Source organism: Tursiops truncatus, chromosome 7 (assembly GCF_011762595.2).
Source record: "Tursiops truncatus isolate mTurTru1 chromosome 7, mTurTru1.mat.Y, whole genome shotgun sequence".
Lineage (NCBI taxonomy): Eukaryota > Metazoa > Chordata > Mammalia > Artiodactyla > Delphinidae > Tursiops > Tursiops truncatus.
Genome location: NC_047040.1, coordinates 99455597 through 99471713, shown reverse-complemented (window position 1 = coordinate 99471713; position 16117 = coordinate 99455597). Strand labels below are relative to the sequence as shown.

Genomic DNA, 16117 nt, shown 5'->3' with positions numbered 1-16117 from the left:
GATTTTCTGTATAGTTGTTCTATCTTTAACCGGAAGACAAGTGTTGAAATTACCAGCTAAAATTTTCAATTTGTCTATTTCTCTGAGTTTCTGAAATCTACTAAAGTATATATCTGCTTTCAAACTTTTCCTGGCTCTGGAGAATTATTACTTCATGTTTCTCAGAGACTATAGTTTAGGCTGTGGTCGATTCAAAGTATCATAAAATACAGAGTTTCTTTTCACATGTTCAGTTTCTTTGTTGTTCTTAAGAAGGAAAGCAAGGGGAGAGCTCCTCTACCACACCATGTAAAGGATGCCTGGAGTTATTTCTGACATGAGTAATCTTGAAATTAATGCAGAGCACAGTTTCTCTCAGAGAGTTCTCTTCATGCCGTTTACTAAAGAACAGTAAATCCCTAGAATACTGAACTTTTCCTAATTGGAATCTTTATACCTCAGGGGTTGTGTAGCATGGGTCACATCTTACAATAAAACACTACTATAATCTTATTTTTAAAGTTTTTATTTAGACCGTTGAAGGACTATGACTTGACAGCACTGTAGGATAACCCTGTATGGTTAAAAGTAAGAATAATAGATATGCAAAAGCTTAGCTGCAATGAAACAGAAAGAGTCTAATATTTAGAAACCTTCACTGATCATCATCTATGTTGTTACTCCATTCAAATGGTTTGCTTAGCAGGAACTGTCCAAAGTATTCAGTACATCGGATTATGTATGATCCAGATTTATAGTTTAAAAATGTGCAATCTTAGAATCTCTCTGGCTCTTACTCCACAATATATTATTTAATTCAATGTTAGGAGCAGCATGAGACAAGAAGTGCTGCAGAAATTGCTATTTATGTTGGAAAACAAACAAATAGGGGAAAAGATATGGCTGTTGCATTTACCTCATTATTACTAAATAACTCAAAATTGCTTAAATATAAGTTAAGGGAAATATAGGGAGTTTTATTACAATGAGTTTTTATGGTTATTCTTTCCAGTACAAGTCTGCTAGCACATTTTATATTTCTAGTTTGCTTTATTATCTTTTCACATTTGGAAATAATAGTAAGTTATAGTTTTCTGTTATTAAAAGTATAAATAAAAGAATTAAAGCATGTGATTGCATAGAAGTCTACTCTATTTCTTTTCATATTGAGAGCTTCCTTATAGTCAGAGGGATGCCTTTAAATAAAGGTCCAAATCTTGCACCAGTATATAACTCCAAAACTCAACTTGCTGGTTACTTCCTCTAGGAAACCGCTCCATCACCTCAGAGAGGATTCCCCCTGCAAGATGAGGTCCATGTTGTAGGTGTTCCCAAAGGTGAGTATTCTCACCTTTAAGTCTATTTTCTGTGAATTCCTGGAATAGATATTGTGCCTTTTATACCCGTAATAAGTAACAAGTTCATAAGACCTAGTTAGAAGTTCTATGAAATTTTATATTTCATGCTGGATTAAACCAAACGAAGCACTTTAAATCAGGATAAAGACTACCATCTCCCCCCAGAAGAGAGAAGTACATTTCTGACATTCCATCATTAAAACTGGTACTTTATATGACAGTATTGGTTTCCATTTGATTTTTCTAAATGTTGAATAAAACACTACAAACATAGCACAGGAAAAAGGCATTCTCAAATAGCATACAGTGAATTGATTTTCTTTTCTTGCTTTTTAATTATTAATATTATTATTATTACTAGATAAAAGCTTGGCAATATTTCTTATCACTCTCTAGATCTAAATGTAGGTCAGGGCTGGCCTCGCATCTGTCAGCATCTAAGTATCTTCCATTTGCATATGCTGGCACAGGTTACAACATCTTCTCTAAGCAGCTTCTCTTTTATTATTTTCCATGGAAAACCCATGCCTGCTAACTCCATAGTCCAATATACAGTTATACATGCTATCAGAATTACAGAATTTGAGCTCCTGCCTTCAGAGAGTTTGTTTACAGTCCAAGGCAATCATCAAAGTCAAGTCAACACATACTTATCAAGTGACTTCTGATAAGGCCTGTGCAAAGCCTTTAAAAGCAATACGAGTATAGCTAACAGTATGCAAGTTGCTCAGTTTTCTCCTTACATTGAAATAAGCAACACTTAATTGGAGGGAAATAATCTGAAATGTGTGCTTATAAAGGATAGTAATTTCATTTTCCATTTCTTTTGGAAATCTGAATTTTGTAGAAAAGTCATAAATATGCTGTTTAAATAATTACAAGACACTAAGATTTATATTGCACAGCAAGGCAAATTAATTTTCTTTTAAATTGTACACTGTAATTGCATATTTTTTCTTTACACATGTACACTTATACTGTTACCATATTTTACTTATATGAGAATGTATTTCCTGTCACATTTGCCTACATGATATACTAATGTAAATATACACCTGAATACAATGCAAATGTATCAGTCAAAATGGTTGAGATAGTTTAAAGGTATTTTTGTTAAATCCAAACATAGTTATCCTATTATGGTTCATCAGTTATCCCCAGTCAAAATATTGATTATAGAAAACATATTAGCTTCTTGATATTGATTTTCCTGATTCCAAACTTGAAGTGAGACCCATTAGACCTTAGGTGTGTCTAATACTAGAATATAATAAGAAGGATTGCTTTTATTATTTCCTGGAACTAAAAATATAATCATTAGATTTTGTCCTGGGTAAAATGAAAAAGTAACCTTGTTTTTCATTTATCACCACTAATGAAAATAAGTGGAGTTTTAAAAAAAGGTGCAAATTCATTTATAAGAGAAAAGGTCATCATGACAAACACTTGAGGATGTTATGGTATAAATTTTCTGGCAGTTTTCCTGCACCAATGTACTACCTAGGAATGATTACCACACCACACACACCACAGTGAAGAACTGACTTGAAATAGACCTTGACTCTCAATGGCTGCTTTTCTTTATTTACTTCTATGTCACCTCTGGTATGTTGGTATGCTAGGACTCTAAACCCCAGACTTTCGTTTCAAATGTACATGACACCAGCAGCAGGGAGTGAATGTGTGTGCATATGACTATGTGTGTGTGTAGTGTGTGTATGAGTATGCACGTGTATATCTTATATTTGCAAATGCTTATCATGTATTTCTTGAATACATCTTAATGACAATTAAAATGATTACTTTTATACTGGAGAAAAACACAATGGCATATGAAGCAAAATCATATTGATTTTTAGTAGGGGACATGAGATTTCAGCAACATGTTTGAAAAATGCTACCTTAAACATCTGCCTTTAAACGAAGAAGGGTTAAAGTCACCCTGGAAAAGTCAATAAAATTGTTCAAAATGTTTACATTAATTAATGAAATTAATTAATTAGGTAAATTTTCATTAAATCTTAATGAAAACTTAAGCAGTTACACCAAAGAAATTGAAACTCTCCTAGAGGCAATGAACCACTGCTAATCACTTAAGATTTTAATACAATTTTAAGGTAAATCTCTAGTAAGTAAAAATGTAGGTGATAGGAAAGTTTGATAAATTGTATTTGGAGAATTACCTAAACATTACGTTCTTCAAAAATATAGATAATGAATGTAGAAAAGTGATTTCTCTAAACACCTAAATTGTGATAAATTAAGTAACATACTGGATATTTTTAAAGCTTTATGCCATCGGAAGAATGGGTATGGTGATTTTATTTTATCCTGAATAGATTGAAAAAGTACTAGCAATATTAAAGAAGGAGTCTACCTTATGTTAAGTGTTCTTATCACACAAAAAATTAAAGAGGGCAGTAAACATCTTTTGGAGGTGATGGATGTGTTTATCCCATTGAAGGTGCTGATGGTTTCATGGGTGTATACTTATTTTCATCTCAAGTTTTATAGTCTTTTGTATGTATTCAGTGCAAAGTACAGCCTTTTGTATGTGTCAATCTTTTGTTTTTTGTGTTTTTTTTTGCGGTATGCGGGCCTCTCACTGTTGTGGCCTCTCCCGTTGCGGAGCACAGGCTCAGCGGCCATGGCTCACGGGCCCAGCCGCTCCGCGGCATGTGGGATCTTCCCAGACCGGGGCACGAACCCGTGTCCCCTGCAGGCAGGCGGACTCTCAACCACTGCGCCACCAGGGAAGCCCTCAATCTTTTATTTGTACTCAATAAAGTGGTTTAAATAAATTAAGAGTCTAAAATGAGATTATTTGCAAAAATATGTAAAAACATACATATATGCATAATTTAATTTACTTGAATAAGTATTTATAAGACAATTTTTATTGTTGGACTGCAAATTTTAGATCTCAGTTTAAAACTTGATGTGTTCATCTCTTAAATATATTGTTATCTGTCAAACCAGTTCTAGATTATACTAATGGCCTCTAAACCTAGCTCTCTGCCTTTGGACTCAGTAACCTACACTCTATTTTAAACTTTCCTGCCAGACCTGTCTTTTCAGGAATGATTTCTTTTCATATTATGCCATCTTCAAAACCTTCTTTGGCATCCCATTATCCATGGAAACAACTGTTAGCCTTTCATTAATTTCTTATTAAATCTACATTGTGCCTTGTGCTAAGATGAATTTTATGAAGAAGGAAGGGGGAGGAAGATGAGGGGAAGACAGAGGCAGGGAGAGAGAGAGAGATAAAAGGAGAGAGAGAGAAAGAGAGAGAGAAGAGAGGGACATTTAGCATATTCTTTCTTCTGTCTGCTCTGGAAAAGACTACAGTTTTGTGGTGGAAGACAGCAATGTAAATAAATAATATAAAATACTGTAAAAATTTGAAATAAAATAGAACAATACTAGAATCTTGGGAAGTAAACAATTCACTTAGATGTAGAAATGCTGGAAAAATTACCAGAGAAGAGGAGGGAAAGTATTTGACAAAGAGTTCTGACGAAAAGAAAACAACGGGTATAGAAAGGGGAATCACTCGGAGCACAAAGCAGCCCTGTGTCACCCTCTGGAAATTACAGAGTTTGGTCCAGGTAGAAAAGCATCTGTGCTTTGTTCTGTGATGAACTGTCAGGAGTCAGATGATGTGACAACTTAGTCACATCTTGTGTGTCACATCAATGACATTGTGTGTCATCTCAGTGACATTTCATAACCTTGTGGGAGTTGCTAAGGATCGGCATTGCTAACCATATCTCTGCAGGTGTGAATTAGAATGGCTAGCAATTGAAGAAGGGACGTTAGAAAATAAGCTGCAAAAATTTTTAGGGGAAAGATGATGAAATTCTGAATTAATTATGTTATTACATGAAAGGACAAGTGGGAATCCAATTAATAGCTGTCATTTATTGAGTGCTTACTATGCTGTGATGGCTAATTTTATGTGTAAATCTGGCTGAGTTATGGTGCCTGACTGTTTGGTCAAATACTAGTCTGGCTGTGAAAGCAGTTTGCAGATATGATTAACATTTACAATCAGTTCATTTTAAGTAAGGAATCATGTGGTTGGTCTTTATCCAATGAGTTGAAGGCCTCAGGACTGCAGCTCAAGACTGTGATATTCAATCTTATCAGAGTTTCCAGCCAGCCAGACTGCGCCCATAGTTGTTTGAGGCAGGTTCTCAATCTCTCTCTCTCTGAATACACATATACATATATAGCTATATACACTATTAATACTGTTTACTGGAAAATCTTAACTTGTGCACATTACCTATCTCATTTAAACCTCAAGCAAAACTGGGGGTAGTTATGATTTTCTTTCATTTTTAAAATGAGCAAGTTTAAGCTTAAAGCTTTCAACCTTCCATAAGTTACAAAACAAAAAACAGAATCTGAACTTGAATTGAGTTTTTTCTGATTCTAGAGAGTGTATTTTAATCAGTGAAATGTTTTTTCCTTCTTATGCTCAGACTTCATCTGACTTTTAGAAGCTTTCAATTCTTACGGTAAAATTATAGATAAGGTGTATTTAACTTTTATATATGAATTTACATGAATTCATATAATTATATGACTTTTCAAATGTTCTACAATGAGTGATTTTAACTTTTATAAGATGAAGTTATTTTGGAAAGAAAAAGGCTACGCCCTCTTAAACCAGAATTCTTTTCAACTGAATGACTAACATAATTCTTCCTGCTTCAGTATCCATCATTTCTTTTTATAAAACATTTGCTACAGCTGAAGTGGTCTACTCACTGCCTTCTCTAAATAATACATGCTGTATTGTGTCAGGTTTTTTTCCCACAAAGTTGGCCACAACCAAACTGTTTTCCCCTACACCTATTGTTACTAAAAAATTCTCCATCCTTTGAATTCTAACTCAGACCCTCTTTATCTATAAATTATGCCCAATCTCTTACCTTTCTTCTCTATAGCCAAGGATTTATTTTACAGCAAATAAAATTAGGGACTGAGAATTAAGGATGAAAAAATCAATTGTTCTTAGTTTATAAACACTACAGGACTCTGATTAATTTAATGCAAAACTAAAGTACTGCAGTGGCTCATCTCTGGTATAATCATATCGCTGACTTTTGCTGATGGCTTCAAATAGTGACAAAGCCTGTCATATTCACATGAAATGGACCGTTAGCCATTTGCAGAGATACACCCTTTAATTATATTGAATTTATGTTTACTTGCACAAAAAATAACCTCAACAAGAATAGAACTTATCCCCAAATTTTCCCAAATGACTTTGGAAAATGCCATGACAAAGAACTTAGGCTTATTTCTCAAAAAAACTAGTAACACCAAAATTCCTGAAGAAGTTAAAATTCAAGTGACACATTGTTTTTAATCTTTTTAAAACAGTAAAAATTAACACCTCTAAAATACTACATGCTAGATACTTTTCAAAATGCTTTGTATTTATACATTAAATACCAGAATAGCATTATTAGTAAAGCACTGTTATTGTCACCATTTTAAAGATAAGAAAACTAAGGCATGTAGAGATTAAGTAATTGTCTCAAAATCAACAGCTAGTAAGTAATGGATGAGGATTCAATCACCTGCAAAATGACCCCCATGAGAGGATCTGTGATTTTTGTAAATTTTTAGTATTCTTATGATTTTCTCAAATATATTAAAGAATAAGGAATCAATAACAAATAGGAATCATTAAAGAAAATGCATACAACTAATACTACTTCCTTTAGGGTATAAAACTTATTTTGGCACAGGTGTAGGTTGCTCTCAGGCTTGGAGAAAAAGAATCATTTAAAACTAATCAAAGTTTTATACATTTTTCCTAAGGACTCTCCAGTGACAGGAACATGAAGTTATTTTGGGTTTCTGTGTTCTAACATTTTGTGTGTTTAGAATTTCCCTCTGGCCTAATGGACCAGCTCTCTTGTTGACAGCAGCAGAGTGAAGCAGTAGGACTACAGCGCCTGCCCACTTCCTGGTGCCCACTCACTACTGTCCATCAATACACTGATCCTTGACTTCTCTGAATCAGACCTGCATCTTCATATCTAGCATATCTTAGGCAGCTTCTGCCGCCACTCTTCAGGAATATCATAATGGAATGGATCTAGAGACAGCCCTACATAGGTATATTAAACACATTGTTTTACATGTCTAAAATAGACACAGGATAAATGCAAATATACTGTCTATAATCTACGGTATTTGAACCATTGCAATATTTTTTCATTTTAAATTACTGGCTTGTTTTCTTCATAATAATTTAATCAATTATTCAACCATTTAGTGTGGATAAGGCAGTGAATACACTGTGTTATACAGGATTTCTTTATAAAATGTAACCATAAAGATGTTCAAGAAGCTTCGGGTCTAATGTCTGGCAACTTTGTATATGTTTCTCTCAATATTATTGGTAAATCTTTAAGGTTTAAATAATCCCAGTTAAATATAGACTATAATATTTAGAATTATATAGAATGTAATATGAGGGAGGTCAAAAAGCAGTCAAATGCTTTCATTTTACTACTGATGAAAATGAGGTGCCGAGAGGAAAAATGATTTGGCCAAAGTCACATAACCAACCACTGGCCGAGACTCTATCTCAGGTATATTCACGTCCAGAATATTTCAGGGTCCAGAAGTTTTTTAATGAAAAGATGCATTGTTTAGTTATAGTACATTATTCCACAGCCTTACTGTGATGTGAAATATCTGTTTCGCCAATTAGCTTAAGAAAGTATTTCTTAGATTTAAAAAATGGAATAAAACTAATAATATGCACTTTTTTAAGGAAAATATTTATATTTCCTAAATTATCATAATGAAATGATGGCCATGGGAAATTAAAAAACATACCTCAACCCACTCAGCTGTTACTGAAGCAGCAATTCTAAGTAAATACAAGCAAACAAACAAAACTAGAGGATTCTAACTTCTGTTAAAGGTTAGGGTTAGGGTTGGTTGATCAGAATTATTAAAGGCAAATAAGATGAACATATTGATAAGAATATGAAGAATTTGAATTTACTAAAAGACGTATTTAAAATACATTTAACCCCCCTCATTCTTAAAAGCATAGTTCAAATTATATAATGTAAAACCTACAGAACACTAAAGAAAAAGACCATATATCCACCATCACTACTAAGGAGTTAAAGTCTTATGTACTTTAACTTATTTAACTTTAATTTATGTATTATGTAAAACATAATTATGTATTAAGATAGACCCAATAGGCACATATAAAACACTGTACCTATCGCAGGGAAAACATTTATTAAAGTTTACATTAAGCCATTAGGTCATCATTTTCTAAGTGACTATTACAAAGATCTGTTTTTGAACTTTACAAATTAGCTTCAAAACCAATTTCACATTTTTGTAAATTTAAAAACAAACATCAAAATAACACACCTGAAATAAGAATATGCAATAAATTTTTAAAAATCTTCTAACTAAATACTATTAAAAGTATTACTATCAAATTGTTGGATGAAGATTAAGCACCATTTAAAGAAAATTCTATAGTCTTCCATGTTTTATTGGAACAGAAAAAGAGGACACTAACATTATACTAGAAAGGATCAAATAAATTTAAAATTTGGCTTTTTGAGAAGACAAATGTGAAATTTATAAATATCAACCAAAGTTGATCATGAAAATAAAATACTTATAAATAATATTAGGAAACAAGAAAAAATACAGCAACACATGCTAAGATTAAAAGAACACTAAGAAGTTATAAAAATATTATGCTAAAAATTTGAAAATTTAGGTGAAATGGACTTTTAGAAATGCATAAATTACCAAAACTTATTCAAAAATAAATCTAAACCTTACTGTTACAATCATAATAGAATACATTTTTAAAAATCTTCCCACAAAAAAAGAAACTACCTCACCATAACTAGGCACATTCATAGGGTAGCTAGTGCAAGAAGAATTTAATAAATTAGAAAGCAGAAAAATTGGAATGGAAGAAGCAATAATGCCATTATTAACAAATAATAGTCTGGAAAAACTAGGTGTTCGTGAGGATATGGAACAAAGGGGATTCTCACATTGTTGCTAGTAAGCATATAAACACACAAACAATTTAGAAATCAGTTTGGCCATGTGTAGTACTTTTGAGCATGCTCAAGCCATACAAGCAAGCAATACCACTTCCTGAGCAATTTTCCCTTAAAGTTTATATCCAGGCACCCATGAGACTCAAGAATATTGTGAAGCTCAAACTGCTTTTATACATCAATCACTCTCTTTTTGAGTTTGTGATAATTCCAAAATATATGAGAAAAAAGTCTTAAGAGAACATTGTCAAGTGTAGACTTCCATCTTACATTTTTGCCATGAACAGTTTAAGAATAAATTTATTTAAGAATAAATAAAACATTATGTAACAGAAATTTTACAGAACGAGGCCTTAGTATTCTTGGATCTCTTCTGGGTTTTATTATTAACTAGCAGTTTAATCACACATTATAAACTTTTCTTTTTAATTAGTTGATAACATTATACTGGTACTATTTGATATATTCTTAAATTAAAATACTAGATAAAAGATATTAAGGTAAATTAAAATCATCCAGTATAATAGGACAATTTTTACGAGTGGCTTCTGTAAGCATTTTCCATAGGGCCCTGGCTGACAGTACTCAGTGCATACCAATGCCTGTGCTTACCAGCTGCTGCCCTTGGACGCCCCAGGCCGCGTACTGCAAGATGGAGTCCTCTACTTCTGGAGGATTTAACTCCCAAACTTCCCTTGAAAAAAGGTAAATATTTTTACATGAACAAATTAACACCTACATCAACAATTTAGTTGGACAGTTGCTCATGGAAACCAGAAAATCAAAGAACTTACCTAGTGTGTATATTGTAAATCACATATGAAGCAGTATACGAATAATGAAAAATCTGAAAAAAAAAAGAAGCATTATAGACCCTAGTTTGGAATAAAGCCTCCATCTTAATGGGTATATATGTTTTTGATAAAATCCAGGAAATCTAAAATTGGTTTTAGAGAGAATTCAAAATGTGAAATATTCTAGTTCTGGAGTTTATTACCCTTTCTGAGCCTTACTGTAATAACCTCCTAATCCTTCTTTCTACCATCAATCTCATTCCTTATTCAATCCACACTCTATATTTAGTATGATTCTGAATATTTTGCTAACTTGTTTAAAATATTCAGTGATTCCTCACTGCCTATAAAATAAAGTTCAAACCACTTCAATGATATTCAAGGGTTTTGGTATTTTGGGTCCTACACGTTTTCCCACCCTTAACATCCACTACTTCTTTTCACCTAGTCTATACTTCAATTACCTTAAACAAATTCCTCTGTATATCCTGAGTAACCTGAGCATCTCTCTCTCTCTCTCTCTTTTTTTCTTTTTTTTAGGACATCCTACCCTCACTCAGGTGAAAATTTCCCCTCCTTCCATTATAGCCTCTGTATAGCCTTCAATAGAAATCTGTCTCACAGTTTACTTTCAACTCTTAGGACAATTTTCACCCTGTAACGTAAGTTAGATAAATATTTTAAGTACTTGTTTCTTTTTCCCACTAAAATGTTGTCAGGTCCAGGTGCGTATTACCTTTGCATCCTCCACATTACCTTATATGGTGTCATGTTTGCATGCAACATGCAATCAATATTTGTTGAGTAATGATTCTGATGGGGAAAAACTCTTGCAGCTTAAAGTGTTTGTGGAGACAAAATGGGGTAACACCCCAATCACTTCATAGAAATAGTTGAAAATTATATGTTAACTAGTGGGTTGCAAGTACGTATCTTCAAGAGACTTTAGTGCCATCTTATAAAGAGCCTTGTTTCTTTCTAAAGGGCATCTTCCCAAGGATCACAGCATCCATGATGGGGTGACATTAAGGAACATAGTGGATGATGCAAAGATATCCCTATATTTTGGTTCTTACTAATTAAAGATGGTGGAATAGTAGAATACAGAAGAATGAGGAAAATTGCAAAAGACGGGTTAGGGAAAGAGATGATAAGTATGTGACATTTCAATGAAATTTTTTTTCTCTAAGCTATGTGGATCTAGTGAAGAAACTTTTTTCCATCTAGCTATATTGTTATTATTTGCAAGATTTACAGAACTTATGTTGATACTTCCATTTTTCAGCATACAAGTAAAAGTTTCTTTTATTCCTCTAGTGGATGTACGTTGCACAAATATAATACTGTCAATTGAAACTCCCTAGAAGTCAAATTGTTACTTCTCACTGCAATAGCTTCAATTAAACATGATTGGCCACATATTCTGTAAAGCAATACTAGTGTTCTCTCTTTGCATTGAAATTACAATCCTTCCCCCATTTGTTATAATATTGTGTTTTACAATGAAGCTTTATTCCTCCTTTTCTTTTGGAATAACTATTAAATCTGAGATTGCCTTCACTATAGAGTCATAGGAGTGAAAATAACTTTTCCTGTTGTCTATTTTGGCTTTCATATTGTGTTCTATAAAATTCCATATTTGACTACAAATTTTAAATCTTGAATTTACTACTATAGCTAACAAAGAGGTGAGAAATGTGACCACCTCTATAAACATTTTTTTTCAACTCAGAAAGTTCTGCTGCCAAAGCAAACTGCCAAGTGAGCACTTGGTCTTCAAAGCAGACAAATGTGTCAATGATGTTATGGGTAAAAAGAAACTATTTATCCCATCTGTTAATCACCTAACACACTGTACCTGAATTCTAGGCTCACATCCATCTTGAGAGTTCCTGTGCACTACTGTTTTAGTCAAAGCAAGCCAAAATAACCACTGAGACAAAACTGGATGGATATAACCATTGAATGTTGGTCTCTATCATATTTATATAATATAGAATTATAGAGGTTGCTGGCTCTTCTCGATGTATGAATCCAAAGAACTTAGATGGTCTCCCAATGATGGGATTTAGAGAGAGGGATATATAAATCCACTTTCTGCTTTGTAGTTCTTAGCCTAATACAACATTTGTTTCTCTCAGCTGGTATGCTGAGATGGAAGATCACAATAAAGAATTTAACCTCACAGATACAGAGAACAAACTAGTGGTTGCCAGAGGGAGGAGGGTCAGAGATGAAAAAAACAGGTGAAAGGGATTAAGAGGTACAAACTACCAGTTATAAAATAAGTCACAGGGACGTAATGTATAGCACAGAGAATATAGTTAATAATATTGTATGTGCATAAACTATAAAAATATTAAATCACTATGTTGTATACCCAAAACTAACATAATATTGCAAGTCAACTATACTTTAATTAAAAAAAGTTAATCCTGCCTAACCTGCAAACACACAGCAAACAAATTGCAGAGACTTAGCCTCAACTATAGGTTCGCTACAAAGCCAGCAGCTTGCCATTTACAGGTAATTAGAACCTAGCCCTTTTTTCTTAGCTTAGAACTCTTTCCACTAAATCCACTGTCCCTTGGTGTGTGTGTGTGTGTGTGTGTGTGTGTGTGTGTGTGTGTGTGTGTGTGTGTGAGTGTGTGTACTCCCAGAAGATTTCAAATACTTTGTAGTTTTCCATAATTAAAATTGCATTATATGTCCACCACAGAATGTAAAGAGTGTAAGATAGGAGAGATTTTCAACAGGGTTAGAGGTAGACATTTCTTTATGTTTGTTTTCATAGTGTTGCAGAGATTCTGAAAGGGGGAGTTTTCAAGTAGAATTAGACTTAGCTTTACTGAACATTTGTATTGAAGCACATTGGGCTAAATTCAGTCTGTGTTAATCTGCATCTCTCTCTTTCCTTCCTTGAATAACATTTCTATTCTTTTCTAACACTCCTCATTTCCTTTTATCCTATGTTCCTCTTCTACATTGGCTAGGTAGGTCTTGTTTTACGATGAGAGGATAAAATTGGAGTCCCTGATGTTAGAAACAGTCTTTTTCCTATAATGATTGGCTGTTGCATAGTGAGCGCCGAACTGAACATTTGATGAGATCCTTGGGGACAAAGACACTTCACAGTCAAAAATTACATATTCATCCCATCTCTGCAAATGATGTTCCACTGCTTGATACAGAGCGTGAATAGTTATAGCAAAGGTAGTGGGTGTGGGGCAAAATTGAGATATACTATGTAAAAACGTGATCAGTGCTTACTCCTGGAAGCTGGACTTGAGATGACATTCAGTCTCATGATGCCAAAATGTATTGGGATGTACAGAAGGCATCATAAGATCCTGCAAACCAATCTGATCCCCACCACCTCTACCTTACTTTAGGACCCTATAAGAGGCTGATTACCAAATATTAATCACCATGAGTGGTATAACTAATTATCATTGTTTGCTATAGTTTTGCTCTATAAGTCATCGTAAACACTGAATTAGCAAATACTGAATGATAGCTCCTGGGAGAAATATAGGGTTAGGTTCCTGTGGGTCTCTGGTTACATTTTCATCGACCAATCAATACATACCATCTTTTCACGTGTTTTTTTTATGTGAAGACACTGTATCTAACACTAAATATTGTTGATTCATTAGCACTGAGCTCATGGCCAACAGTATTGTAACTCATGCCTGAATGAAGCTTACCTAACACATGTACTTTCTCTGTAAAGCACATCACAGCCTTCCTGCACATAATAACACCGGACAGTACTTCAGCACTGTGCTTGGGAGTACTTTAAACAGCAAAATCACCAACAAAAAGCACAAACATTTTTGAAAAAATAGCACTAAAAGACCATGAAAAGGACTCTAATTTACAGTATGAAAGCTGGAACAAGAAGACCTTGCATCACCTTTTTTGATCTCAGCTGGGAAAGTGTGCATCAGGCAACGCAGATGTTCTGCTGTTCTGAACATGTTTGTGAATGACTGAGAACATGCAGCAAGTATGGATCTTGCAGTTACAAATACAATTTAGAAAACAGGTATGTTTGCAATTCCAGAATCTTTAAAAAACGAAGACTACCTGTACACGTAACACAGACATAGCATGAGATGTTACTGGAAGAAAGAAAAAAAAAAACAGGCATATTGAAGGAAGGCCTGCCAGAACTTAAACACAAGAAACATATAGAAGTTACCCACAGTGGTGGTGTTCATGTTCTGCAAATGAAAACTAGCTACATCCATTCAGTTATCAAATGTCTGTTAAATAATCTTTTTGACACAGGCACTACACTAGGTACCATTCCAAAAAAAAATTATTATGGGGATAAAACTCATTTTTAAAATAGAGTAAAATAGAAAAGAGTATCAATTGATAATTTTTATTTACTCCTATATGTTGTCTATCTGTCAGTTTATAAACATGTGTTGAATACTAATTATATGCAAGCTTATAAGTTAAGTACCTTGCCATTGCCAAATGCAAAGACTGTAATAAACATGACCCCTGCCCCCAAAGAGCTCTTGACCCATTTGGGGGGACAAAGTTAGGAAATATTATATTAGTATAAAGGGCTCCAGTTGCAGGTCTTGGTTAAATTAGAACTTGCAGATTATAAATCATAAGCTTTCCAAGAAGCAATTAGTAATCTGTTTCAAGCCTGCAATCATAGGGAAGATAACAGTTGACTTTGGCATTGAAGGAACTAATATAATTATTGAATTGAGTATTTACTATATACTGGACTCTGCTGAGTGCTCAATATATATCATTTACGTTTAAATCGACCTCAGGAAGTAGAAACTGTAATTCATAATTCATGGGATAGGCTCTGGAAGCACTGAAAGTTTAAGCAGGAGACAGAGCCACAATTTGAGCCTATGTCTGTCTGATTACAACCCATATTATGACTTAATCTCTCCGTACTCTCTATCTCACGGAGCTGGGACAGGAAGCATGACTCCAGCTTTGCAAAAGATTTATTTCTGAAAGACCTTTAAAGGTACCACCCAAAGATTTATGGACACGAGTAGGCATGAATTAATTGTGATTATCACAGTTAAGAGATTTCATTGAAAGATGATCTAATATATCAAATTAAAAATGTAAATCCCCTTCTCCTTTAGCTTTTTCACATTTTCTTGGAATATCATTTATTGCCTAAGACATCTATGGGGATTCACGTCAAGGAGAGTTACACTTACAAGAAAAAAGAACAGGGTGCCTTAGTAATTTACGCTTAAAACGCTTAAACGCTTTAATTTAATTTAAACGCTTAAATCTCTGGGTGCCGAACTTTTCTGCTCTGCAGTTAAACTGCCGAATTGGAATAAATAGCATACTTTTTCATGGCTTGAGGATATTTAAAATAGGATTATGGATTTGCCATTGACTCAAACAGTTAGGAAAACTAATCTATGAGGAAGCAGGTCTCTGAATAAATAGTATTTATGAAAAAGTGGCAGTGAGAGAAAAGACAATGTAGACAAAAGGCTGTTTGTTTCTCTTGGAAGTAAGTGGTATAATGATGCCACGTTTGTTCTAGGATAATGGAATACCCTTCACGATGAGTAAGTAGTGGTTCTGTTGTTGGACATTTTTATCTTTATTATGCAGTGAAAAACTAGACCATCAGGTAGGATACTCTAATGTAGTAAATATGGTTCACAAAATTACAAGATGCAGCTCTACAAAAATCCTTTTAAGACACTGTATTAAAAAAGGTTTTGTGAACATTGTGAACAACAGGTATTGGTAGAAAGGGAAAATAAATATGGGAGGAAATTTAAGGTATAAGTAATATTTGTCAATATTTTAGTCTTTCTTTAATCTTTAAGATTGACATATACACACTACTATATACATAATATAGATAACTAATAAGAACTTACTG

At 33.7% G+C, this 16117-nt stretch overlaps 1 protein-coding gene across 1 annotated transcript in view; it reads right to left on the bottom strand.

Annotated features, from left to right (window-relative positions):
• The window catches only part of DPP10 (dipeptidyl peptidase like 10), a 648823-nt gene that overhangs the window by 134153 nt on the left and 498553 nt on the right, over positions 1–16117 (bottom strand). Inside the window, exons 6-7 of the mRNA XM_033860253.2 lie at positions 10216–10268; positions 10034–10115 (exon numbers count right to left, since the gene is read on the bottom strand). Of these exons, the coding sequence (XP_033716144.1) occupies positions 10034–10115; positions 10216–10268 (135 nt within the window). The remainder of the gene's footprint in view (positions 1–10033; positions 10116–10215; positions 10269–16117) is intronic.